The sequence below is a fragment of the Alternaria arborescens genome, assembly GCF_004154835.1.
Source record: "Alternaria arborescens strain FERA 675 chromosome Unknown contig_49, whole genome shotgun sequence".
Taxonomy (NCBI): domain Eukaryota; kingdom Fungi; phylum Ascomycota; class Dothideomycetes; order Pleosporales; family Pleosporaceae; genus Alternaria; species Alternaria arborescens.
In genome coordinates this window covers 107593-131322 of record NW_021167904.1, presented here as the reverse complement: position 1 = coordinate 131322, position 23730 = coordinate 107593, and the positions used below count along the sequence as shown (strand labels likewise).

Here is a 23730-nt window from a genome sequence, read left to right as displayed (position 1 = left end):
TCATCTACGCTAGCACTGGTCTCCGCGTTGTGTGTGTAGCTGTTGGCGTGGCACGCCCGTCGCTTTGATCACCAACAGTCAGCGAACCCGTTGTCACAACATCTAATATGCCTCCAAACCCACTTGCTGGCTTCTTTTACAATGCCATGACCAACATCTTCCCTAGTGTATCTGGAGTCGGTGTTTGAACCATGCATGAGACAGATGTCTTATACTTGTACCCTAATTTTAGCGGTAGAGACATGGCTGAGTGGGGTGCAGATCATAAGGCGACCCTGATCACAGGGCATTGGTCACTGCTACTGTGTCTAACCCGCCATAAGTTGCCAATGCAGTCAGTCTCATCTACAGACATGGCTGCTGCTCTTCGTGGGGATATGACGTTTAGTCCGATGACCGTCATCAGGGTATACACAGTGCGCTTATTGAGAAATCTTGCCCACAGACGCTAAGTGCGTGTTCATCGGTACTGAAAAGACTCGGAAAGGGGATGGTAGCAAGTTTCTAGTGTGATGTCACCGATGGCTTCACGAGTACGATATATATCCCCTGGGTTGTGAAATTCGCCTGAACAAGGCAGGAGAAGTTACGTAGACAACAAGCGAGATGTATTGGTCGGTTATAGGAACAGCGATTGCGGTATTCGATGTTGGTAAGGGCTATTGTCTCATGGAAAGTGTAGATTGTGGTAGTCGTGTCATCGTGCATAACGCTGGGCGAAAGAGCGCTCTGCACAACTCAGATGATGCACATTCGGCTAATGATTAGGTCTAAGCCTAGTTCATATATTGTGGTAGTCTCAAACAACGACCACTGCCATCAAGCGAAGTCATCTCACAACTCCAGCTAAGCGATCTGCAGTATCTGGATGTGCTGGTCAACTGATACATGAACGATCCTGGACGGGTGCTCGCCAGTGGTCCGAAATAGCAGTTGCCAAGGTTGAGAGCGTACAAGGTGGAGGTGAACTACTTTGGTCTAGACGAGATGCTACCGTCGCATTCATGGAATAGGCTTATAGTCTTTAGGTGTGACAATGGGCGGGGGCAGGTATGGAGTGATACGTGGTAAGAGTAGATGCAGCGATGCCGCGCGGAAAGAATACCATCGTTACGACTCATTCGTACAGTCTTGTTCACTGTTATTCCCGATTATCGTGATGATGCTTTGAGCGACTGGGATGTGCGACATACAATGCTGTTAACATGCGCAGAATTTATAAAGGTGTACGGATGAGGATCGAAGAAGTCAGGTTCCACACACCCCACAAAAGCCACCCGCCGCGGCGCACGGACTGATGGTGACGTACCACGACATCGTGTTTGCCATGCATCACGTAGCGCAACAACTCCATGTACTCATCGTATCTAGATCACCAATCATCCTCTCCGCCATCTCCAGTCGATTCCTGCAACGCTATCTCCATTGTACCGCCATAGACGATCCTCGTGCACCTACCGTCAAAGTCGCCTCCTCAACCTTGCAACACATCATCCGATATCGCAACATCGCCATCATCACGCAAGACCATCCACCACCTAAAACAGCAGGTACTTGACGGACCCAAGATACGCGACTGGGCACTCCATCGTACATGGCTCTCGTATTCGTTGCTTGATTACGCCAATCTACCCCGGACTTATTGCGACTAGGCGAAGGTGGGAAGGTGTCACCACGGGACGTTGCCGAGAAAAGTGGCGTTTGAACAGCAGACATCTTGGAGACGCGACAAAAGAGTTGGAAACTCAGCCGTGATAGATTCTGATTCCTTCCCTTGTTGCAGCGGCTTGCATTCAATAGGCGCCTGTGCCAGAAAGAACACGACATAAGCTTTTTGCCACCCGGATTGCATACTTGGATAGACGATCCATTCCCCCAAACAGGGACTGAGTGTAGACATTCATAAAGAGCTCGTCACATAAAGGCGCAACCAAATGGAGACAAGATCTCCCGAAACCCCAAGCGAAACATCACAGACAACCATTCCGCCGTTGCTGAACCTGCCTTCGGAGTTACTCCATGATGTACTCCGCTACCTCCATCTCTCCGATCTTCTTACAGTGGGCATGGTCAGCAAATCCTTGCGCCAGCACACTCTCCAGGATATACTTTGGCAAACATTTGTACAAGCAGAAGTCCCCGCCATTACCAAACCCGCACACCTGACATGGCGCGACCTCTTCCAGCAACACCACCCATATTGGTTCATCGCCAGGCGAAAGATCTGGTTCGCCGACACCGCGCACACGGGCAAGCTCCTCATCGCACGCTACGACCACCGCCTCGACGCAATCGAAGCTTACGCCCTTGTAGCCGAACGCGGCGTTCCGTCTGCACTATCGTGGGAGCAGCACCCGGAAGCCATAATCCACACCTTTAACCCAAAGATACGCCTTGACCTCAACGCGCCTATTGTCCGACTAAACAAAGATGCCTACGAAGAAGCCATTGGACCCATCGGCTATCGTCTCCAGAAGGAAATTCGAATGAGCCTCTACCGCGACCGGCAACAGCAAGCCGCGAGTCTGTTCTCGCAACTCATGCTCACGCGCCCCTGGCCCCAAGCCATCACGGGCGATGCAACACCTGTATGGCCACCTCTCACTTTGCCCAGTCAAGACCGCACACGCAACGACACTTCGCCATCCGGCTTTCGCCAACCAGGCCAGAAACCCGCTACCTTGACCCAGCTGTCCACATCCACATTTCGCATCCGCCGGTGGATGGAGTTCTCCACACGCGCACTCGGCCTGGGTATGCGCATCGGCGAGGACGTGACGACGTGGGCCACGCTACCTGAAGAATGCTACACGCCGACCAAGCAGAAACCGTGGCAGGGCATCTGGTGCGGCGATTACGCAGGCCACGGCTGCGAGTTTCTCGTCATCATGCAGCCAGATGAGGCGGATGCAAAGCCGCTGCCAGAACGGGCCTTGTGGGCAATGAGGGCGAGGGAACGAGAGGGCAGTGTTTCTAGTGAAGGGAGTTGGACCACGGCGCCTACAGATGTTGCGTCCGAGGATGGCGAGGGCAGTGTCTCAGCAATGGAGACTGCAGATGACCTGGAAGATAGCGTTGCTACGTTGCAGGAAGCGTTTCATATCAGCCAGGGTAGTGGACCGGAACACACCGCTAGCACTGGACAAGAAGAAGACCCGGACGTATATCGTGGTCGCATCGAAGCTGTCAAGCTGACAGGCGATCCAAATATTCCACGCGGAGAATTTACCTTTATAGCACCCGATATTGGACCTAATGGCTTGATCCGCGTCGCCAAAGAGGAGATCTTCAAGGGCGCGAGGATTGTGAGAAGTGTTGGGCATATCGCTGCTACAGGCTTCAGGAACGGTACGTTTCCATGTATCCATTGTGATTATTCTGGAACGCGATTTGCTCATTTCGTCTAGACAATTACATGACGAGTCAACTCATCCTCATCTCGCATGACCGGTTGGCGCAGTATTGGGAAACCTTTGGGCATGTTTCTTTCTATCAACGAGTCGATGTCGAGGCTCTTACTAGGATATGATTAACAGCGGAGCAAGATTTTGGATTGGAGTGACGAAGTTGGTGGAACTGGTTGGAGTATATGGAGTATTCGTCTAATTGCACATCACATATCTCATCTGGTCGGTATTTAACTGCATGGGATTTGTGAATCGTCATTCTGGACCAGTCTCAGGGCACCCAAACAGCACCCGCGAGCAGCCTTGATCAATTTTCGACAGTCATAGGTCTACAACCTCTTGCAGATATCCTCGATAATCTCCTCCGTCTTGGCTTTGCCACCCATATCCGGGCTCAGTAGCTTTGCCTCCTCGAGGTTGGCGTCCACTGCCTTGTATACAGCCGCCGCCGCCTCTTCCTCACCAATGAACTCCAGCATCAACGCCGTAGACCGGATCGTCGCAATAGGGTTCGCGATGCCCTGGCCCTCGATATCTGGTGCGGAACCGTGGCATGGCTCTCCGATGACGAAGTCCTTGCCAACGTTCGCAGAGGGAACCAGGCCGAGTGAGCCAACAAGGGCCGCCGCGCCGTCGGAGAGAATGTCACCATATAGGTTGGGCGCAACGATGACGTCGTAGTCCTGAGGCTGGCGGAAGAGCTTGTACACCATGGAGTCTACGATCTGCTCTTCTACACCGACGAGACCGTACTTAGCGTCTTGGAGTGCGCGGCGGGCTGTCTCGCGGAAGAGGCCGTCGGTTTGCGAAAGCACGTTCGACTTGTGTGTGATGGTTACGAGCGGCGAGTTGTGAATGGAGCTTGCACCCGCATCGCGGACGCGCTGACGGCGGAGCGCAATGTCGCCGGCCATGGCACTAATGTTGAAGGATGCTGTTTCCGAGATGCGCTTGATCGCCTCTGCTATCTTGGAGCCGTCGGGCGCCGCGTACGTCTTTTCTTCTTTGACGTAAAGATCCTCGGTGTTCTCCCTCACAATCACCAGGTCTACACTCCTCGCTGCGCCCCTCACACTCTTCACAGGACGGACGTTGGCGTACAGGCCCATGCGCTTTCTCAGTGCGACGATTGGGCTGGAGTAGCCCTTGGTTTGCACAGTGGGCGAGCTGACGGCTCCGAAGAGGGCGCCATCGCAGTCGGACTTGAGTGCCTCAACCGTCTTGTCGGGCAGGGCGGCGCCCGTCTTCTGGAACGTTTCCCAGCCAGCCTCGTGGTGCGAGAAGGAGAACTTGAGCCCGAACGAGGAAGGCAGGGCTTCGAGGATGCGGCGGCCCGCGGGGATTACTTCGCGGCCGATGCCGTCGCCTGGGATGAGGCCTAAGGGGCATTAGTCGACGACCTCAAATACGTTTTGCGCCGTCATCGTGCAATTGACTGCCTTACCTATCCTCAAAGTGCGTGCGGCCATGTTGAAGCTGTGATGCGGTGCGGGTTGCTCAGCCCTGGAATTTTTGGTGTTGCCGCAGCTTACGCCGAACTTCGGAGGTCCGAGCTTCCTCTGCCGCGGAATGCTAACGGTCTGTAGCCCACAGGGACCAAAGACAATCGACAGTCATAGCAAATATCAAATGACTAAGTCTACTACTGCACTTGCTGATCTATCGTCACGTCAATGCCGACCTCGTTACTCCTTACCCTGGAAAACACCCGTAACGATGCCGCGCGCCATTCCATTCCCTTTCCCGAATCACTAACTCTAACTCCGACCTTCAGCTAACAACCCACCTTGTCCTAATCCAAATCCTCATTCTTCTCTTCCTTCTTCTCACTTCCATGTACTTGCTCAAACTTTTCCCTGGGATCCTCCGCACCTTCTTCCCTCGCCTGGTCGGTAGGCAGCAGCTCGATCACTACAACAAAGAGCTCTTGGTTGGTTTCCCGGTTTTTGAGCACATATCTGAGTGTGTGCGATCTGATTAGTATAATTGATCAAGTCAGCTCCATATCCCACGGTCCAAAGAAAGGTGTATGTGTAAGTAGCGATGGCATGCTCAGCAAAACAAGAGGATGGAGAACAAAGAACGTTGTAACGTACCGCAGGGGCTGCCCATCCCAATGCCCGATCATACTGATGTTAGGCAACCCATACCCGATCTTCAGCGCAAACTCATTGAAGTCAAGGTATGGATTGAAGAAGTCGCACTTGTATTCCCTCCCCGCCTCGAACACGAAATCCTTTCGATTTTGCTCCGTGAGGAAGAACTTTTGCCTCGCTCCAGATTTATCCGGTACACGCTTTTCTTTCCTGACTTCGACTCCGTCGCCGTCTGCACCCTCCTCGTAGACGATAGCCTCACCATCTGATCCAGGCACTTCAACATCCCCCTGCGTCTGCGCTTCGCCCTCTAGGTCGTCCCCACTAGGCTTATCTCCTTCTGCCTTGCTGCCAATCCTGAACACGTTTATAGAAGATAACAGCGCGCCGTATAGGTACGGCTCGTCGGCGTATACGTCGCCATCGAGACCCGGATCGATCCACCACTTGACTATTCCAAACGCCTTGTCAAACAACGGGGGTAGGCGATCGCGTATTGGGTGATCAAAGTCGTTTCCGAAGACGAGTTTGTCGCCCGCGATGTCTTGTTTAGGGGTGAAGGAGAAGGAGATCGAGTAGCGGTCGTATGGGTGTTGGGGAGTCGAGAAGTAAGGAGACGTTTTCGGGGAGCCTTCAGGTAAGCCTGAGGATGTGTTGTTAGTAGGAGCGCATGGTAATGGGAGGGGGAGATGAAGGCGGTTGCCGGTCGGCTCAGAAGGGAGGCAGGCAAAACCTCCACCATCGGTGGGTGGGGGTAGGCCAGAGCGCGCAACGTACCTCGGTAGTCTTTGATGCGCATATGTATTCTCGCGTCGATCAGATCGGAGGATACGTCCACCGGCTTCTCGCTGTTTACAAGTACATCTTGATGTTTCGAGGTGTCGTATGTTGCGCCTGCTGTTACGTGCAATATGTACTGCTCGTGGGTCGCCATGCTGGCTCGGAAACGGTTCTCAAAGTGCGTTGACGAGGTCTTCGGCGGAAGCGGTTGCAGTGTTTCAAGTTTGGGTCGAGTCGTTGTAATAGTCCTTCGGTATCGATCGCATGCGCTGTTGGCCTGCAGAACCCGAAATTTGGTGATGGGCGATGACGTTCCGAAGCCGCGGAGGCAGGGATATGGGCGCTAGAGCTCATCAGGCAAAGCGTGATCTGCCATGCGGTGGCGGTCTATGCTGTGATGGAGGGGTAAGCATTGTCATGAACTTATGTGACTTGTGCTACATGCTGGGTGAGCGAAACATCGGCAAAGTGCCCTGAATTAATCTCTTGTACCACTCAGACTACAGCTGACACCTTCCCAAGGCGGCTTAACCACGACCCCTCAACAAACCGCCACATCAACTAACTGTGCATACTTTGTAAACTCATGATCCGCCGCCAGCATCTCCCTCTCCTCTGGAAACGTCCCCATAACTAACTCCACACCCCCATCGCTCTTGAGCGGAAACACAACCAAAAATCTAAACCTCCCGTTTCCGCGCTCTAGCTGCGGCCTCATACTCTCTGGACTCCCCTCATTACTAAAGTAGGTGCTGCCAAAATTGATCTCTTTCGTCTCAAAGAGAATCATGTTTGAGATCATGGCATGCATGTGGTCGAGACCCATATTCGCGGTTGAGAAGCGTGAGTGGTTGGGGAGGGATTGGAGAAGAGTGAATGCGTCGTGAACAAGCCCTGGTGTCATGCGTGCAGCGGATGTGCGAAGTACTTGTGCTATGTGTGCGAGACTTGTCGTTGGGGCGCAGAGTTCTTCTAATGGCATGCTTGTCCGGTTTAGGGTGAGTAGGCTGCCCATGTATGATGTAGGTAGCAGAGAGGAGAAGTAAGGGCGCCCGTCTGTTGGCAACTCCAGGATAGAGTGGTCATCAGGTTTGAAATCTCGGCCATCAGCTTTGGCTACGGCATATCGTGCACGGAGGGCTGAGCGCCAAAAGAAGGCTTGGATGATGTCGCTGATCGATATGATGGTCCTGCTGGCTTCAGGATTGCGCAGGACGTTCGTTTTGAGTGCCTCGACCTTCTCAGGTGGGATGAGGAATAGAGTAGTGTCCATCTTCCGCTCTGCACAGGGTAATGGCCATACTGAGTGCAGCGGGTAGCTTAGTGGCCAGCCCAGAGGTTCTGATCGTTTTGAAGCATGCCTTTCGAGAATATCAGCTGACGGGATAAAGGGTAGCATACCCCAAACATCGAGATCGACCTCTTCTACTGGACGCCCGTATCCCTCCAGCTCATGCAGAAGCTCTGGAAGGCTGTGATTGAAGCTCTCTGCGTCGTACCATGAACAAGTTGCTGAGGTGTCGCCTTGCAGATACCTGCAATTCTCAGCCCATGCTTTTATCGCGATGATAGCCCCCACACCATCCAAACAGCAGTGGTTCAGATCAACAGCAAGAATGCAACCACCTCTGATAAAATTGGCCTGCGCAACGAGTATATCCGCGGGCAGCTGCGGGAAAGTATCTTGTCGCAGAACCAGCTCGTCTTTGAAGGCTGATGGCACAAATCCATTGCCTCGCAGGTCCTCGAATGCCGGAAGCACATCGGATAGGTCCTTGTAGACTAAACGATCACGAGCCGGTTGGCCGAAGGGTGGTACAGTTACGCAGAGATTGCCTTGAGTGTATCCGATCTCGTCTTTGGAGCATGTCATCATCTTGCCGCCTAATGCTGGTATGAGCTCAAATGTTCGATTGAGTCCTGCTTGCATGTTTGCGAATGTCTCTTCGAATGTAACGCCCTCTTGGAGGGGGAAGTAGAACACCAGCCCCATGTAATGGTTCGGGTTGACGTAGTCGAAGGGGTTCAATCGAAAAGACTGCCATGTTTTTCGCTGCGCAATCATGCGCTGCATGTTCGCGTCTCGATCGCTTACAATAGGCTTCATATTACCAGCATCTTGCGCTTGAGCAATCATTGGCTGGAGAGCAGCAGTGAAGCTGGCCAAAGTGGGTTTGGCATAGAGATGGCGAGGTGCAAGTTTGTCTAGACACTTGATCGCTGCTCGGATGGTATTGATAGCGGCTGATACCCCTAATGAATCGAGACCGAGCTCGAATAGGTCATCATCTGGAGAAGCAGATTGGATTGCTGGGAGCGATGAAGCAAGAATCTCACGCACTGACTTCTGCATTGTCGATGCAGAGCTGATATCGAAAACGAAAGAAGTCTCAGTACTGCGAGCGCGGTAGAATCGCTCGATGTAGTCTTCGTAAAGCAGTAAGGTAGCTCGTCGCTTGACCGTCCCTTTGTCTGTTCGAACGAAGGGTTTGTCTGGCTGTGTAAAGCAGACATAGTCACGGGATAGACGTACGGTTTGTCGTGAGGACAGGATGCTTTCCTCAATCTTAGCCCATATACTCTGCATTATGTCGTCGGTCTTGGCTACTTGGTCCTTCAACTCGATGAGAAGACCAGCCTGCAGCTTTTTGCTGCCTATGACGAGACATCCGTCAATTGCGGGATGAGTACTGACGAGTGCTTCAAACTCCAAAGGCAGAATCTTGTACCCAGTAGAAAGAACAATGAGATCGTCGTTACGACCAGTAAAAGCCCAGAGATTGGGCTTGGTTGGATGCCGCTTATACAGATCCTTGAAGTTGATGGAGTCCTTGTCTGGAAATGTGTGGAAGATACCCTGGAACAGCGATGCATTTTCGTTCCGGTGGACCCAGTGCTCGTAGATACCCGGCTCCACTTCCTTAAACTCGAACCCAGAGTAAGGATGGAAAGCGAACCAGAACCAGTCCTCTCTCTTCACGACGAGATTACCGATAAAAAGACCCTCTGTTGTTCCGGTCAGGTTTAGCACTCTGACAACATGGTTGACTTTGCCAGCGCTGATAGGGCTGACCGGCCCACCTGACGCACAGATGAACTTAGAAGACTGGAATTTGGCTAAAACATCAGGCGTCTCTCCTAGCTCATCGACAAGCGATGGTACCATGCTCCAGATGTCGATCTTGGCATGATCGGCAAGAGTCTCTAGGAGTGAGATATTGGGGATGGTGCTCTCAGGACCTAATACGCAGTTCAGTTCGAAAAGGGCTGGCAAGAGTATATCCATGATGATTCCAGCACCGTGGCACATAGGAAAAGAGGAGTAAATCCGGTCTCCCTCTTTCCAGTCCGACGTCCACGGCACTAATCCATCGTCGCCATCAACATGTGGAAGTAAGCGTATTGCATCCATCGTGCCGATCAATCCGTGAGTCCACGGGATCGGTTTTGGTACGCCCGTCGAACCGGAGGTGTGAAGATAACAGAAAGGGTCTGTAGCAGCTGCGGCAAAAGCCTTGATGTAAGGGTAGTATTCGACATCTTCCGCATCCAGAAGCTCGTCGAGTAATGGTAGCTCGAGCAACTTCATCGGGCGTTTCTCTAGGATGTCCTCTACAAGAGGAGCTGCTTCCACTTCGCGTGCCTTAGCCCAGATATCACACTCTGTTGCTTTTAGCACAGATAAGGCACCCTCCGTGCTGTTCTTGGGCGAAAGATAGAGCGCAGCGTAGCCAACCTTCACACAGGCATAGGTGATCAGGATGTGCCGAAGGTCGTGAGGGCCGATGTAGCCCACAGGTCGCACCGATGACGACTCGCCGACCTGGTGATGAAGCCACCATGCTGTCTTGTCTACTGCTTTCGCGAAAGTATGCGCTGATATATCCCGCAGTTCAAGGCCTGCATCTGAAGGATTGGCAATCGAGAAAACGATTTGGTCCGGTTGATTTCTGGCGAGTTGGTCCATGATCTGGGGTATGAGCCGGCGACCATAAGCTGGCTCACTTCCAATGCCCTTCATGTGTGGCGTCTCTGGAAGTTTTGTGTTGGGAGAAAAGTACGACGGAGAGTGTGATGAACGTGGGGGAGATGTCCCAAAGGATGTCGGTGGCGTCGACATGCCACTGACGATAGACGTCGCACTGGGCGAGGAATAGCCACTTCGGGTACCATTGAAGGGCGCCCGAGCTTGTAGATAGCTGGCGTTTGCCTCAGTGATCCACGCCATATCAGATTCCTGCAGTCTTTTCTCTTTAAAGTGGCTGGGGTGTCCGTTCTTGTGAATGAGCTCGAGCCGCGAGTCCTTTCGGAACTCACCTGCAGGTGCGCTCACCCAGTCTCCGTTGGCCAGCAAGGCCACACTGCAATGCCATGGCGTTGTGTAACCTGTTTTCGTGTCCAGCAGACTAATCGATATCTTGTGATCGCCAATCGATTCGTGTATCGAGAGTCTAAGGTGATGAGGGTACGCTTCTTTAACAGCTCCAGCATATGCCTATCCATATTGTCAGTTTACAGAGAGGTAAAATCATTGGGCAAATGGATTGTCGGAGAACTTACATATCCTCTGTATAGCATCTGTTTCGCGAGATACTTGACGTCTCTCTTATACTGATTGCTGCCGCGATTCTCTCCGAGCGCGAATATGTGCTTCAGATCAGACTCAAGAAACTTGCGGTAACCGAGATAAGTCAATCTCGTGTCTGCATGTTCTCTGATCTCCTTGTCGATATCGATATCAGGACTCTCATACTTGTTGAGAAGTAGGCGTCTGAAGTTCGTGCAATTGGCGACATATGTTATCTCTCGCAGCTTGTCTGGCAGGTCTGGGAAATCGAGTATGTCTTTCAGTCGAGAGAAGGCGATGTATGTGAATTTCTTTTCCGTCGACATCCGACGCAGAGCCTCGCCATAAGCCCATGTCTCACGATCTGATATCGAGAGAAGATCTAATACTCGTTAGTCTAGGTCATGACTGTTGACAGTGAGTTTACGTACCATTATAGGTTATGCCATCTGAGATGATAGTGACTCTCGCTCCGGGCTTGTAGACATCCTTTATCCTTGCGCACATGTGGTTCAGCCGTTGAAGCGCTAGTTCTTCCGCCTTATCTGGTAGAGATCCGAGCACTTTGTAAACCTTGTTGGCCGACTTGAAAGGAAAGGCCGGTAAACATGTCTCGACACGTTCGCCTGCTTGGACGAAGCGGTCGATCACGGTAAGGAATTTCACCGTCCCCGCAGCTAGGCGCTCTTTCGAATCATCGAACTTGTTGAGAGCATGCTCATATATGATTTCGAGAATCTTGTTCGATGTGTCTTCCGTGCCGGAAGGAACGCTGGCAACCGCCGAATCATCGCATGGCAGCGTTATCCCAAGTCCAGCGGGGTTGTTGCTAGTCAAGCCGTTTAGACGCATCGTTATGTCGTCCAGGACTAGTGAGACATGGGAGGGATTGCAACGTTGGGATGATGAGTGAAACTTTGCTCGAGTCCAGATGTCAACTCTATAAAGCTGCTGGAATCTAGATGGCTCAGGCACGGTCACTTCAGCAGGTGAGAAACAAGTGCCATACGTATTATCGGGTCAAGCCAGCGCTGACTGAAATCACGAAGTGACTGTAATGCCGGGAACGGTACTCGAATAGAAGCAGAGCATCGACATTGCAGGGGTGGCTGAGGTAATATGAGGTTGTTCGGGGCGAGACAACTTTTACGGAGTTGCCTCATTCCAGGTGACATACAGTCAGCGCGTAGTCCGATTCATGGCAGCGGCAGCCTGCTTAGCTCTTAGAGGGCAACTGTTCCACTGACGCAGTCGAAGCTTGCGAGACCAGCTGGGATCCGAGACTTTACAGTTAGCAACCAATGCGTATCGGCCAAGCCATTCCGCTTCAAGGTAGTGTCTTCGAAAGAGTCGTGATCCATGCGCCGTTCCATGTGCAAGCGGAGACTAGAATGTGGAATGAGTGAGGTCGAACTGTGACGGGAAAGTAAGCAGAGGCTAAGTTGGAACCAACACGGGCCAAGGACCATGTGATAGTTAGCGTTCGCGCCACTGTGAAACCTACTTGTCGTGTTCCATAGCCAAGACGTCTTCCCGTCGCGCACTCGCGCAGCCACGTACTTGGCTGTATACGCAAACATGCTCATCCTTTGATCGTGGTCAACAACAGATGCTGCGAGTTCGGGCAGTGCCTCGTAGGTGACGGAATGTTCAATGTGGTTCCCACATTTGTGTGCGTGAAAAGCCACGTTGTCCAGATGCTAACGGATTCGACAGCAACTCGACTTTCCCCGTCATTGACGTACTTCAGTATGCGTACCGTCACGGAAGGCGTTCGTTCAGTCAAATCCACAGCCCAGTCGTTCTGCTCGTGGCCCCTAGCTGGCCAGAACCAACAAGGGTAAATAGCCGCTCACCGCTGGAAGCCTCCTTGATCGAAGAAAGGCACACCAAGCAGCATTCCAATGCTTATGCGATGTCACAATATACCGCCTTCAGCCGCACCTCGACGATACGCATGTATGCCGAGGATGACTTGATTTGAGGAATATTTCGGAGCCAAGAAGAGCGGGTAAGCATTGTAGCAGCGCGGGCTGACTATGGTATCTGGAACTCTTATGATCAGATCATCCCATGCTGACAACATCCAGACTGCGTGCCAATCTTCGTACTATCCTTTCATGCGATTGATCGTTACTACCGCCACAGCCTCGGTGCTGGAATGAATCATACCATAGATCGTCCCCACTCGAGCTCAGAAAGTAGGCGCGACCGGGGTTTCGATGAGGGTGGCTGTTTGTTGGTCACGGAATATGTCTCCGAATAAGGTTAAGGACGAGGATGTTTGCACGACTATGATGCTCCAAGCCGCAAGATCCGTTGCTGGACTTTACTCATAAGGGCAGTTGCTAATCGAAACGTGCTCACAGAAAACGTGCTCATTCGCAAATATGCTCATCGAAAGACGCGCTTGTTCAAGTAGGGGGTTGACACGGCAGGACGCCTGATATGGAAGAAATCGTTGACTTTCAAAGAACGCGTGGGATGGACTGCATCGCGTGTAGTGAGAGCCTGGTGCGTGGGACGTTGGCGTTGCGTCGGAACGACGCCCGCAGCGGCGGATAATATGCCCTGCCGCCTGGTACGCCCTGTGATGTGGAGCGGGCCGTTAGCACCCTTGACCTCACCTCGGTTGGAGAATTCTATCCGCGACTCATGCTTACTGTCAGCACAACACCTCAACAATCGCCGCAAGAGTCCAGTACATTTACGCAAGCAAAGCCATGTCTAAATGTGTCTCGCTAACGAACCTTCACCGGCCATCATGTCCGAGTCTTCGGCCTACCCGTACCCGTACTCGCAGGCCGCCGAGCTAGACCCGCGCATTACAATCCCCAGGCCGCCTATCGACCCTAAGTTAGCACCCATCATCGACTCAGTCATCCTACCAGAAGAGTTGGATATCTCCTTCCTCCGTGGTTTAGATGTTGGGGGAAGTCCAGAGCCGATCCTGAACGCCAATCCGCACCTGACGCATACTCACCATGTCATCACTAGCCCTAGTGGTCACAGCATTGCCTTATCTATTTTCGCGCCACTGGATTCGTCTAGCGCGCTACCAGCCTTGTTTAACATCCATGGAGGCGGTATGATCTCAGGCGATCGCTTCAGCGCCGTCGCACAACTAATAGATGTCGTCCAAGACATACCGTGCATCGTCGTCTCAGTCGAATACCGGCTTGCGCCCGAGACGCCCGCACCAGGAGGAGCTGAAGACTGCTATGAAGCACTCGTCTGGCTCTCCACAAACGCCATGAGCCTAGGCATCGATCCTGCAGCTATAGTCGTCTGCGGGTCCTCTGGGGGTGCCCCTCTCGCTGCCTCCGCCTGCCTCTTAGCCCGCGATAGGAAAGTTCCTATTGTGCCTATCAAGGCGCAGATGTTACTCTCGCCTATGCTAGATGATCGATGCGACAGCGTCTCGGACGCACAATTCGAATACGGCGTGCCATGGAACGGCATCACAAACCGCGCGGCCTGGAACCACGCCCTTGCAGGTCAGCGCGGCACCAATACAGTCACCATGTACCAAGCGCCCTCCCGAGCTACAGATCTGACCAACTTACCTCAGGCTTACATCGACGCGGCTGAATGCGAGGTCTTCCGTGATCCGGCTGTCGCATATGCGTTGAATATGTGGCGGTGCGGAAGCTCATGCGAGTTACATGTTTGGCCAGGTGGAACGCATTTGTTCGATGCTGTTGATAATCCTGGGGTGCCTGTTGTTGGAGCTGCAATTGCGGCGAAAAAGGGTTGGTTGAGCAGGATGCTGGTTACTCTTAGGACTGATGGGAGCACGGCATGAGCTGCTCTGTTGGTGGCATGCCGTGTATCGAGACTGATGTGACGGGTCGCTTAGATGCCATCCATTCAGAATCACCAAACTACGCTTCTAAATCATGTACGATAGGTCCAAGTCATCCAATGGAACTGCACCAACTGAGCTGGTTCAAGAGGCACTGTGTTGCTCTGTTTCGCGCAGTCCTCGTAACGAGCTTTCCTCCTCATAAAAGAGATGAATCGTTACTAATCCTTATATATTTCACCATACCGTCCCAGCTTGGTAGCATAAGCCGACCTATGCACACCATATACATCCAATTCTCCCCCACATTGCGGCTATAGATTGTGCGATACAAGTTGCCATCATGTAACAGACTTACCGCTATACAATCTCAAAACGCTTTTTCGGCTACCCTGCATATATCGCTAGTCCGCTTGCTTAACATAGCCGTACAATAACGCATTTAAGATTCCGTGCGAAGTAAGAAGATGTGCACGCTCCGAATTGTGATCTTGCTCCATGACTACATCAATACACCGGTGAGCCATTGTAAGCATCTCTCGTTTGCACATCGTTTGTCCCAGCCGTGGGGATCAGATGTCAGAATTTCGAGTGGGCGAGATGATATCTTGGCAGTGTTGGGCGACTAACCCGATGCGTGACAATGGCCTCAGCCTTCTGCGCGAATCAGGCTGCCTAGTCTATACTTATGCCCTTGTAGGCTCTTCTCCGCGCGTGCGCATGTAGGCCACCAACTGCCATGTAGCTTCTCGGGTTTATCTTACGCCAAGATCACTTGTCTTAGTCTACCCGCTGTACATGTACAACTTAATTGCGTCAAATTGAGCGAATTGAGCGAATTGATAGTATGCGCTAAAATGACTGCGCGTCGCGCCTGGAACAAAAGTAGATTGGCGCAGGATATTGATCATGCGGGAGATGAATGACCGAATGCTGGCACGGAGACGTCGTCTCGACTTGCGCATTACGCGATCTCGTCTTGCAGGAATGACTACTCAGTGGGTAGGTAACAGTTTCCTCAAAACTGTTCCGGGGGGTCGAACGTGACTTTTCATTCCTCTGCTACATTTCAAGGTTTAATTGACCCTATCACTTTCCCTCAGAAATGAACGCCACCCTCAACGGCCTTCCTGAAGCTCTCCATAAAACTTTCCACAAGCTTTGCCCCTACCACTCCCTCTTGCCAACTCCACCCCACACTCAATACACCATCGTTCCCCATCACAACACTCGTTGTGATCCCAGCGCCGAAGCCAACGGCACTACGACTGAAGGTCATGCGTCCGATACGGCACCGATCTTCACAAGCACTATCAGGAACGTCAAAGGACGGGGAAGACGCTGGTGGGAAGCGGCCAAGGTTCGAGATCTCGAATGCCGCATCGCGGGGCGTGTTGACCATAGACTTGAAGACCGCAGCTATGTCGTGTATACCTTTGAATGCAGCGATTGAAGTATATGGCTCACCACTCGGACTCTTGGTACCCATGTAACCTTTAATTGATTCTGCTGTATGACGCGCGGCCACGATTCCGCGTGTAGCTCTTGTGTGTTCATCGCTGTCGGTCGGGAAGGAGTAATGCTCGCGACGGATCTGTACTTTCAATGCATCGATGAAACTGCCCATTGCTTCGTTCGCGGGGCTGCAGTTATGGTGGAGGCTGAGCCATGGACGAAGGTTGATCGGTATAATACCTGTGAGGGCCTGAACAGTATCTGGAAGCTGCTCGAACAACGCGCCGGCCAATACGGCGGTTAAGCCGGACGTAACTGTGAGACCATTCTCTTTGCACTTTTGCGCAAACTTTGCTGAAGCTGTTGGTGAGAAGAAGGTTGTTCGGTAATGCGACGTCATTGGTAATTGGATGGGGTTTCCTGTCCACTCTTCCAGCTCCTCACCCGACGAGCGGTGATGAGGTGGGTTTGGATTCAATGGCAGTGGATGCAGATCTTCTAGTGGCGGCAGAAGAGTCGAACTTTCAGACACCCGTATTGTCGAGCTGTTTGGTTCCAGAGACGGTAGCATGAGAGCACTCTTGAGTGCCTGGTGGAACGATTGGTGAAATATGACTCCCGTTGCGCCATCGCCAAGACTATGATGAAAGACAAAGGATGCGGTGAAACCACACCTCTTCTCCTCAACAGCATCTTGCAAGATAGTCAGTCGCCAGAAAGGCAGGGCACCACGGGAAGGCTTGAAGTCAGTATTGTGTTCTTCCTGGAGAATTGTGTCGAGCTCATGGTCTTGGTTGCTCTGTCCGATCGAGCTAGCTCGAGTCTTGAAAATTACGCAGGAACGAAGATCGAGAGACTGCAAACGAACGAAGTTGGCGCCTGGAAATACTTCGTCTATCGGGATGGCGGATAGGATGGAGTTCCTGTGAATGACACGTGACAATGCGGCGTAGATGATTGACTGCAGCTCGGGGAGAGTAGTAACAGTAGTGAGAGAGTAGTGAGCAGATACTCCCACATTTATGAAGGATCCTAGTTCGTGAGAAACAGCGGAAAGCTGTTCGGATTTTCCTAAGCATGGTAAGCTTTGGTGGGGGGTTATGCCTGCCGCATAGACGCTTCGTACCCAATAACCGTAGCACGGGAAGCCCGCGCACACTATCCATGGTCTTTAGACTGTTGACGGTTTCCTTTGTGTAGATAACTGTAAAGAGACGGGGACTGGAAACTTAGGTTTTGACAACACCTTGGCTACCGGGAAGTCCAGAAGGTAGTAGATATACCGCCCTCTAGCGCATTGCAGTCTAGGTTAGCAAATATCTGTATTCATTTTAAGCATCAAGAGAAAAGAAGCTTATTAGGGAAACAATACTTTAAGAGAATAGACAGGACAACAATTACAATTAGACCTGATGGCTCGGAAGACAGTAAGACGTACGGCATAGTGTCACTTGACTGCCTTTTCTGGTTAGTCGTTCTACTGAATAGTAAGATCCACGCTGCTGCACAATGCTTAGCGGCAGCCGACATGGATCCCTAGAACGATAAGGCCGATTGGTAAATCATGCGGTTAGGTAAGGTCCAGGACGAGCCGTCCTACATAAGCGCGTCAGCCCTGCATTCGGTACCCCCACAGTTGTGACTAGCAAGGTGCAGGGCCTCAAGCCATAATCATCGCAAAAGTGCTCTCTAACCCGACACTAGTCTCAGAACATGTCAGATCCTTTCTCACGCCCGGTGAGCATTCGATAAATCCTTAGCGCAATTGTGCCAGGTTTTTTTTTGCTTGCTCAGCTGTTGTCGATTCGGTATCTAGGTGTCAGCCGCTATGGGACCCTCGCTTAACAATGGTCTCACCTTGATACAGTTGTACATTCGTCTCTCACGGCGCTGTATGAGATAAGACAGAAAGAGACAGCACACACCACCACCGTTGTCACCCTCTCGACTATCTCTCGATCGCCATCTGCTGCTATGCATTCTTCTCGTCCATCCATCCAAGAACCTTTACTTTCACCAACCCTGTTCTCATCTACCGATGCAGAGGACCTCAGATGCACTACCCAAATACACCCTGGGTGTAGTCCAATAAGTCCACCAATAGACCATGGGCGTCGAGTGGTCGACTCCCACCCAGGTGTTCAAGCAATGGAAGCGACAACACAAGCATGGTCAAATTCCTCTCTTATAGCAATTTACATAATGATTTGGCTCATCTACTTTGTCGAAACATTGCTTGCCGGCATCACGTTAGCCTTGGTTCCATACGTCACATCAGCCTTTTCCATGCACGCTTTCACACCCACTGTTAGCATACTAAGCAATATCCTCGGCGGTGCCATCACACTATCTATCGCGAAGATCATCGATATCTTTGGGCGACCGCATGGCTTGCTATTCTGCCTTGTCGCAGGATCAAGCGGGTTGGTCATGATGATGGTGTGTGACGGCATAGGCACGTATGCTGCGGCCATGGTCTTTCATACCTTGGGAAACAATGGTGTGCAGTATATCTTGTCTGTTCTCATTGCCGATACAACGAAGTTAGAGAACAGAGCGCTGGTGCAGGCGCTCATGAACTCAACTAGCCTGATTACAGGCTGGGTAGCTGGCCCTTTGGCGCAAGCATATCTTCGCGGCATGGGATGGCGTTGGGCATTTGGTTCATTCAGTGCACTTGTTCCGCTTGTCACGCTGCCGCTGCTGGGTTTACTTGTGGCGAACTATCGAAAGGCGAGGAAACTGGGACTTATCAAAGTCACAAAAGAGGACCGTGAGTGGAATCCTTGGGAGTTGATGGTATACTACAGTCGGGAGTTCAATGCTGTTGGCTTGGTGCTCGCTTCTACAGGAATCGCCCTTTTTCTTCTTCCGTTTAACTTGTATGCTTTGACGGGCAAAGTTTGGTCTTCGCCGCTCACAGTTGGCGTGATCCTGATCGGCGTTCTACTTCTATCGGCATTCGCTGTATGGGAGAAGTCTTTCGCATCTACCCGGTGCCTTCCATACAGGCTATTCTTGGACCGAACCGTCTTTGGGGCATGCTTACTATGCACTTGTCTTTTCGCAAGTTACGCCGTATGGAACAGCTACTTCGGCTCTTACCTGCAAGTTGTTCAGGGACTCAGCGTGGAGGAAGCGAGTTACGTTGCGCAGCTGTACACCGTTGTGAGTGTACTAATCGCCGTCTCAACTGGATACGTGATCCATCGAGCCGGCCATTTCAAGACCATATCATTAGTCGTCGGTGTCCCGCTAAGTCTATTGGGTCAGGGCTTCATGATGTACTTTCGCGCATCCAGTAACGTCGGATATATCATCATGTGCTTCCTGTTCATTTCAATCTCGCAAGGCGTTCTCGTTGTCACGGACGAGATTGCTATGCTAGCTGCTGGTTCGCACGAACATGTCGCTGCGATGCTCGCAATCGTAAGTATCTTTGGGAACATCGGTGGCGCTATCGGTATGACAATTGCGGCATCCATATGGTCTAACACAGTGCCGGATCGACTGGTGCGATACCTACCTTCTGAAGACCTACCGAACCTCAACAAGATCTTCGGCGACATAACGACTCAAATATCTTACCCTATGAAATCTCTAACACGCCTTGCTATCCAGCATGCGTACGAAGATGCGATGCTTCGACTTCTCATAGCTAGTACTGCGATCTCGGTTGTAGGGGTTATCGGACCATTGATGTGGAGGAACATCAATGTCAAAGAAGTCGAGCAGAACAAAGCCTATGTTTGATAGGTATCCAGGTTTACGCGTATGAAGAACAGATATATCTACACAGTGCTAGTCGCGATCTTTGAACTCGTAGCCAGCGTCGGCGCACAGCTCTGAAATTACTTTATTCAAAAATCCTATTTATGGAATGAGTAAAGCCTGTCTCTGATCCTGCCTGCATCAAGATCCTGGGCGATTGTAATAAATCAGCATGGTTGACCAAACTCGAGCGTCGTCCGATAAGCTATGCAGCAGGCGCACATCGCTTGCCTAGATCACCTTTTTATCTCCGATCTTGCCAACGTAGTCACCTGGGCCTGAAATCTCGCAATCTGAGTTGGGCAACAGCTGCAAGAGATCTTTGTGAAACAATATCTTGTGGCAAATCGGACAATCATCGGGGATCTCGCGCGAGTCCTTCCACCATAGCGAAGTTGGAACAGGTACCGACGGAGGAACAGTCGTGTATTCAGTGCAACAGTGCTCGCACATCTTGCGGCTGATAATTGGTAACAGTCTCGATAGAATAGTGCCGCTTAAACGATCGCTTTCTTCGTCTTCTGCATCGCTGTCGTCGCCTGTAGCGTCATCCGGGCTATGCGCCAAGAATCGATCCAATGACTCGATTCTGAAGGATGATTGTTTCGGATTCTTTTTGTGTACCGAGATGTGCGCATCTACGAAGTACTGCTCCCGATATGTCTCTGACTGTTCGGGCTCTTTCTCAGTGCCGTGTTGTCTCATGTACTCTGAATAGACTCGGCTCAACTCTGCACCCAGCATACTATCCAGATGTCGCTCGTTGCGCTCTTGCAAGTCGCGCTTGGCCTTTAGCATCTTGGCTAGCCTATCCTCACGTTCTTTCTTCAACTTCGAGACAGTGTCCTGGGTATCTGGCGAGCCTTCCGGAGTGTGGAACGTGTATGGACTAAGATGCAGGAACGGAAGGTCGTAGCTGGGAAGTGGTTGTGCGATGGGCAAGTTATTCCATATACCAGAACCTCATAGAGAGATCCTAAAATTCGGGTATGATGACGATTAGAATCCAGTACTGTCGCGTTCTCTAGAAGCATGATCTTCCGACATCTTGAAATCTTTTCTGTTCGGCGACGCAGCTCCTGGAAAACAGAGCTCCAATGGCGACCTACAAGGTTGTTAGTACAGATTTGGAATGCAAGGACGACGCGCCATGGTTCCAGTTATAGCTTTGCTCATCAAAGGGCGTGATGCGCTGCCTTTTCTTGGTTCACATAGGTAGCAGAGCGACAGACGTTACCACTGATTCATCCGATCCAACCGAATGTAGGTAGCAAAGCATAAAAACGTACTGTAAGGAAGTCAGCTGATCGTCTCATACGTATTCTTATTATCTGATTTACCCAAAGAGTTCATTCAATGATTCTCGCCTGGTATGGAGCATCTCAGTGAAAGCCACCGCATTGCCATTTGTCTTCAGTGCCCTTGACTCCTGCAGATAAGAGTGTAACCGCTGACCCAACTGGTAGCCTCTAGATCCTGGACCGAAGGCAAGAGGTTCGAGAGTAATGGTCGAAGTCCCATGAACTGCAAAGGTGGCAAGCATGCACTTGTTGCCGAACGTATGCCTGCACTTGAGACGGACGGGCTGCTCTGAGTTATCGAAACCAGGGTCGGCTGCCTCGCCATAGGGTTTCCAACAAATGGGACACTTCTTGCTATCTTCGTCGACACTCTCGATTGGTACAGGCATTAGGTAGTCCAAAAAGGCTTGCTGAGTGGCGAATGTGTCTGTATCAGGTTGAGGCGGTGCGTAACGCGCTTTCTTATCACTTTTGCTCGGAAAAGCGCTTGGTATGCTTGCGAGGTTAAGTTCGACCGCGCTGATGGTGCAACTAGGGCATGGACATTGCGATCCTGGAGCATTTGAAGGTGGCGTGGCCATAACGCACGGCTGTAGGACGATGTAGCGAGCACTTGGTCGAACTGTACCAGCGTATGCAAACGTTTGTTAGAGGAACGTAAGAGGAGTTTTTCAACACCGTTAAGAGAAGTGGAGATTGCTAGGTGAAGGCGCAAACGACGCTCCCGTGCAGCCTGATCGTGGTCAGTTCGTGAACCGACTATACACAACCCAGAACGAGTTAGGCTAACTTATAAACCAGAAGCCACAATCGTCTCCTGATGAGGTACACTTGATGATGGAAAGAGTGAGACTCGTGATGCTACGCGTGATTAACGAGGCTGGGTGAAGGCAGAGCGATGTCGCACCATCCATACACGAAGGTGCGGCTGTGCCAAGTCTCGCTACCTAGCCATGCGTATGTTGGTGGGCAGTGATTGGGTCAGCGACCCTACATTATCGCATTGTTGCGCTTGCTTTATGCTTACTATCTTTCGATTCGTCGAATCGATCTACAGGGCATTATGTGGTGTCCACACAGACTCCTCTAGCAGGGTGCGGCTTGGCAAAGCACGTGATACATACTTTCACATTTCCTAATACTGCTGCACTGTTCATTGTTCTACTTGCGCGTTCTGACTAATGACTAAGGTGAAAATGTTTGCAGCGATCCTATCCGTGAGTGATTCTATTTATCGCGTGTGATTCCTAGTCAACCTTGTCATACACTTGCTCCTTCAGGTATTCGTTCATGTCATCAATTTGTTTCTTAGTGAGCTCGCTTCCTGGTAGCAGTTTCCTTATGCCCGCGGCCCAAAGCAGATCAGAAGGGGTGATATAGATGTCGATATTCGCTTGGACATTCTCGCGCATTTGAATGAGATGGCTGTTCCTCCATTCGACCGCTCGTCCATCGGTCCACTTGTAGAAGCCATAAACAGTGTTGTCGAACACGTCTGTAGCGAAACCTGACATGAGCATGCTCTCAACACGCTTCCTGAAGCTGGCAGCCATTTTATCGGTCACGTCTTGGCGTATTTTCTCCAGCTTCTGGTCGAGAATCGTTGCCAACTCCGCATTCCATTCCTTCTGCTTTTCCTCTCCCTTCTCGTGTATGTACACGATGATAGTAAACAAGGTGCTTGCTATGATTCCAGGAAGGTTTGCAATGGCACCTTTAGCCAGAGTGGTGCTGAGGAGAACGAACTGCTTTCCTAGGCTTCGTGCAAGGTTGCCGTCGGCCTTGCTCTCATGCTCCTTTTGAACGGCCATGCCAATGATTTCGTACGTTCCATCTTGTGCATAATGAGCGACCTTTTCCAGAAGATTGGAGGCGGCCCCAAATGCATCAGGGGTAGTGACGGCATTGATTTTCTTTATGGCTCCTCCAATCACGGTCTTGGCCAGGGCCGGGAAGTTACTGGCTTCAGTGAAGTCTTTGACAATGCTAGCTCGATTCCAGGTGCGAGGAAGGAGATAGATTCCTGTGTCTTTGTTCAGAAATGCCTGCACGTCCTCCTGGAGGTTCAGTTTCTGGACGGTTGCTTCCTGTGCCGCTATCTGCTGTCGTTTTTGCTCGTTATATACCACAACTTGCAGCGGGCGCGAGTTTGCGGATGCCATGGTAGTAAGGGCGGAGAGAGGTAATAATATGGGACAAGGCTGTGCTACAAGCTTAGCATATGAAAATAGCTGATAATAGGATATAGTAGTGTACTGTGAGTGCACTCGAACATATGAAGGAGTCTGATGTTGTGAGGGGAGTATTTATACAGTGCGGACATGCTGTCGTGCAGCTCTCATGGGACATTCTAGACTAGCCGATGCGGCAATGCGTTCGCCTGAGCGACTAAACCTTTGACAGAAACGAAGATGGCCAACTGAGTGCAGAGCTTTTTCGTTAGTTTGGTACTTCGGCCTACCGTTACCTCCCTATGCGCGTGCAGCATGGCGACCTAACATTCTCTCACCGAGCCAATCTGACCTCGAACTGTACGAATCCATGCACC

The 23730-nt window shown here is 51.3% G+C and overlaps 9 protein-coding genes across 9 annotated transcripts; 3 read left to right on the top strand and 6 right to left on the bottom strand.

Annotated features, from left to right (window-relative positions):
* Nucleotides 1–1934: 1934 nt before the first annotated feature.
* On the top strand, nt 1935–3529 carry AA0111_g11421 (hypothetical protein; the record flags this gene model as incomplete). Its single annotated transcript, XM_028645285.1, has 2 exons — nt 1935–3348; nt 3408–3529. The coding sequence occupies 2 exons, from the start codon at nt 1935–1937 to the stop codon at nt 3527–3529; spliced, it is 1536 nt and encodes a 511-aa protein (XP_028501007.1).
* A 207-nt stretch (nt 3530–3736) lies between these two features.
* Nucleotides 3737–4876, bottom strand: AA0111_g11420 (Homoisocitrate dehydrogenase; the record flags this gene model as incomplete). The annotated part of the gene is made up of 2 exons (XM_028645284.1): nt 3737–4785; nt 4852–4876. 2 exons carry the CDS (start codon nt 4874–4876, stop codon nt 3737–3739), a joined length of 1074 nt encoding a protein of 357 aa, XP_028501008.1.
* Nucleotides 4877–5199: 323 nt separating this feature from the next.
* AA0111_g11419 (hypothetical protein) lies at nt 5200–6437 on the bottom strand (the record flags this gene model as incomplete). Its single annotated transcript, XM_028645282.1, has 3 exons — nt 5200–5365; nt 5504–6146; nt 6281–6437. The coding sequence occupies 3 exons, from the start codon at nt 6435–6437 to the stop codon at nt 5200–5202; spliced, it is 966 nt and encodes a 321-aa protein (XP_028501021.1).
* Nucleotides 6438–6824: 387 nt separating this feature from the next.
* Nucleotides 6825–11702, bottom strand: AA0111_g11418 (hypothetical protein; the record flags this gene model as incomplete). The annotated part of the gene is made up of 3 exons (XM_028645281.1): nt 6825–10778; nt 10844–11232; nt 11282–11702. The coding sequence occupies 3 exons, from the start codon at nt 11700–11702 to the stop codon at nt 6825–6827; spliced, it is 4764 nt and encodes a 1587-aa protein (XP_028501020.1).
* A 1912-nt stretch (nt 11703–13614) lies between these two features.
* Nucleotides 13615–14655, top strand: AA0111_g11417 (hypothetical protein; the record flags this gene model as incomplete). Its single annotated transcript, XM_028645280.1, has 1 exon — nt 13615–14655. The coding sequence occupies one exon, from the start codon at nt 13615–13617 to the stop codon at nt 14653–14655; it is 1041 nt and encodes a 346-aa protein (XP_028501023.1).
* Nucleotides 14656–15754: 1099 nt separating this feature from the next.
* AA0111_g11416 (hypothetical protein) lies at nt 15755–17276 on the bottom strand (the record flags this gene model as incomplete). Its single annotated transcript, XM_028645279.1, has 2 exons — nt 15755–17181; nt 17237–17276. 2 exons carry the CDS (start codon nt 17274–17276, stop codon nt 15755–15757), a joined length of 1467 nt encoding a protein of 488 aa, XP_028501022.1.
* A 1036-nt stretch (nt 17277–18312) lies between these two features.
* On the top strand, nt 18313–19863 carry AA0111_g11415 (Siderophore iron transporter; the record flags this gene model as incomplete). The annotated part of the gene is made up of 1 exon (XM_028645278.1): nt 18313–19863. The coding sequence occupies one exon, from the start codon at nt 18313–18315 to the stop codon at nt 19861–19863; it is 1551 nt and encodes a 516-aa protein (XP_028501025.1).
* A 249-nt stretch (nt 19864–20112) lies between these two features.
* Nucleotides 20113–21763, bottom strand: AA0111_g11414 (hypothetical protein; the record flags this gene model as incomplete). The annotated part of the gene is made up of 3 exons (XM_028645277.1): nt 20113–20797; nt 21119–21169; nt 21222–21763. 3 exons carry the CDS (start codon nt 21761–21763, stop codon nt 20113–20115), a joined length of 1278 nt encoding a protein of 425 aa, XP_028501024.1.
* A 666-nt stretch (nt 21764–22429) lies between these two features.
* Nucleotides 22430–23344, bottom strand: AA0111_g11413 (hypothetical protein; the record flags this gene model as incomplete). Its single annotated transcript, XM_028645276.1, has 1 exon — nt 22430–23344. The coding sequence occupies one exon, from the start codon at nt 23342–23344 to the stop codon at nt 22430–22432; it is 915 nt and encodes a 304-aa protein (XP_028501027.1).
* Between the last annotated feature and the right edge of the window lie 386 nt (nt 23345–23730).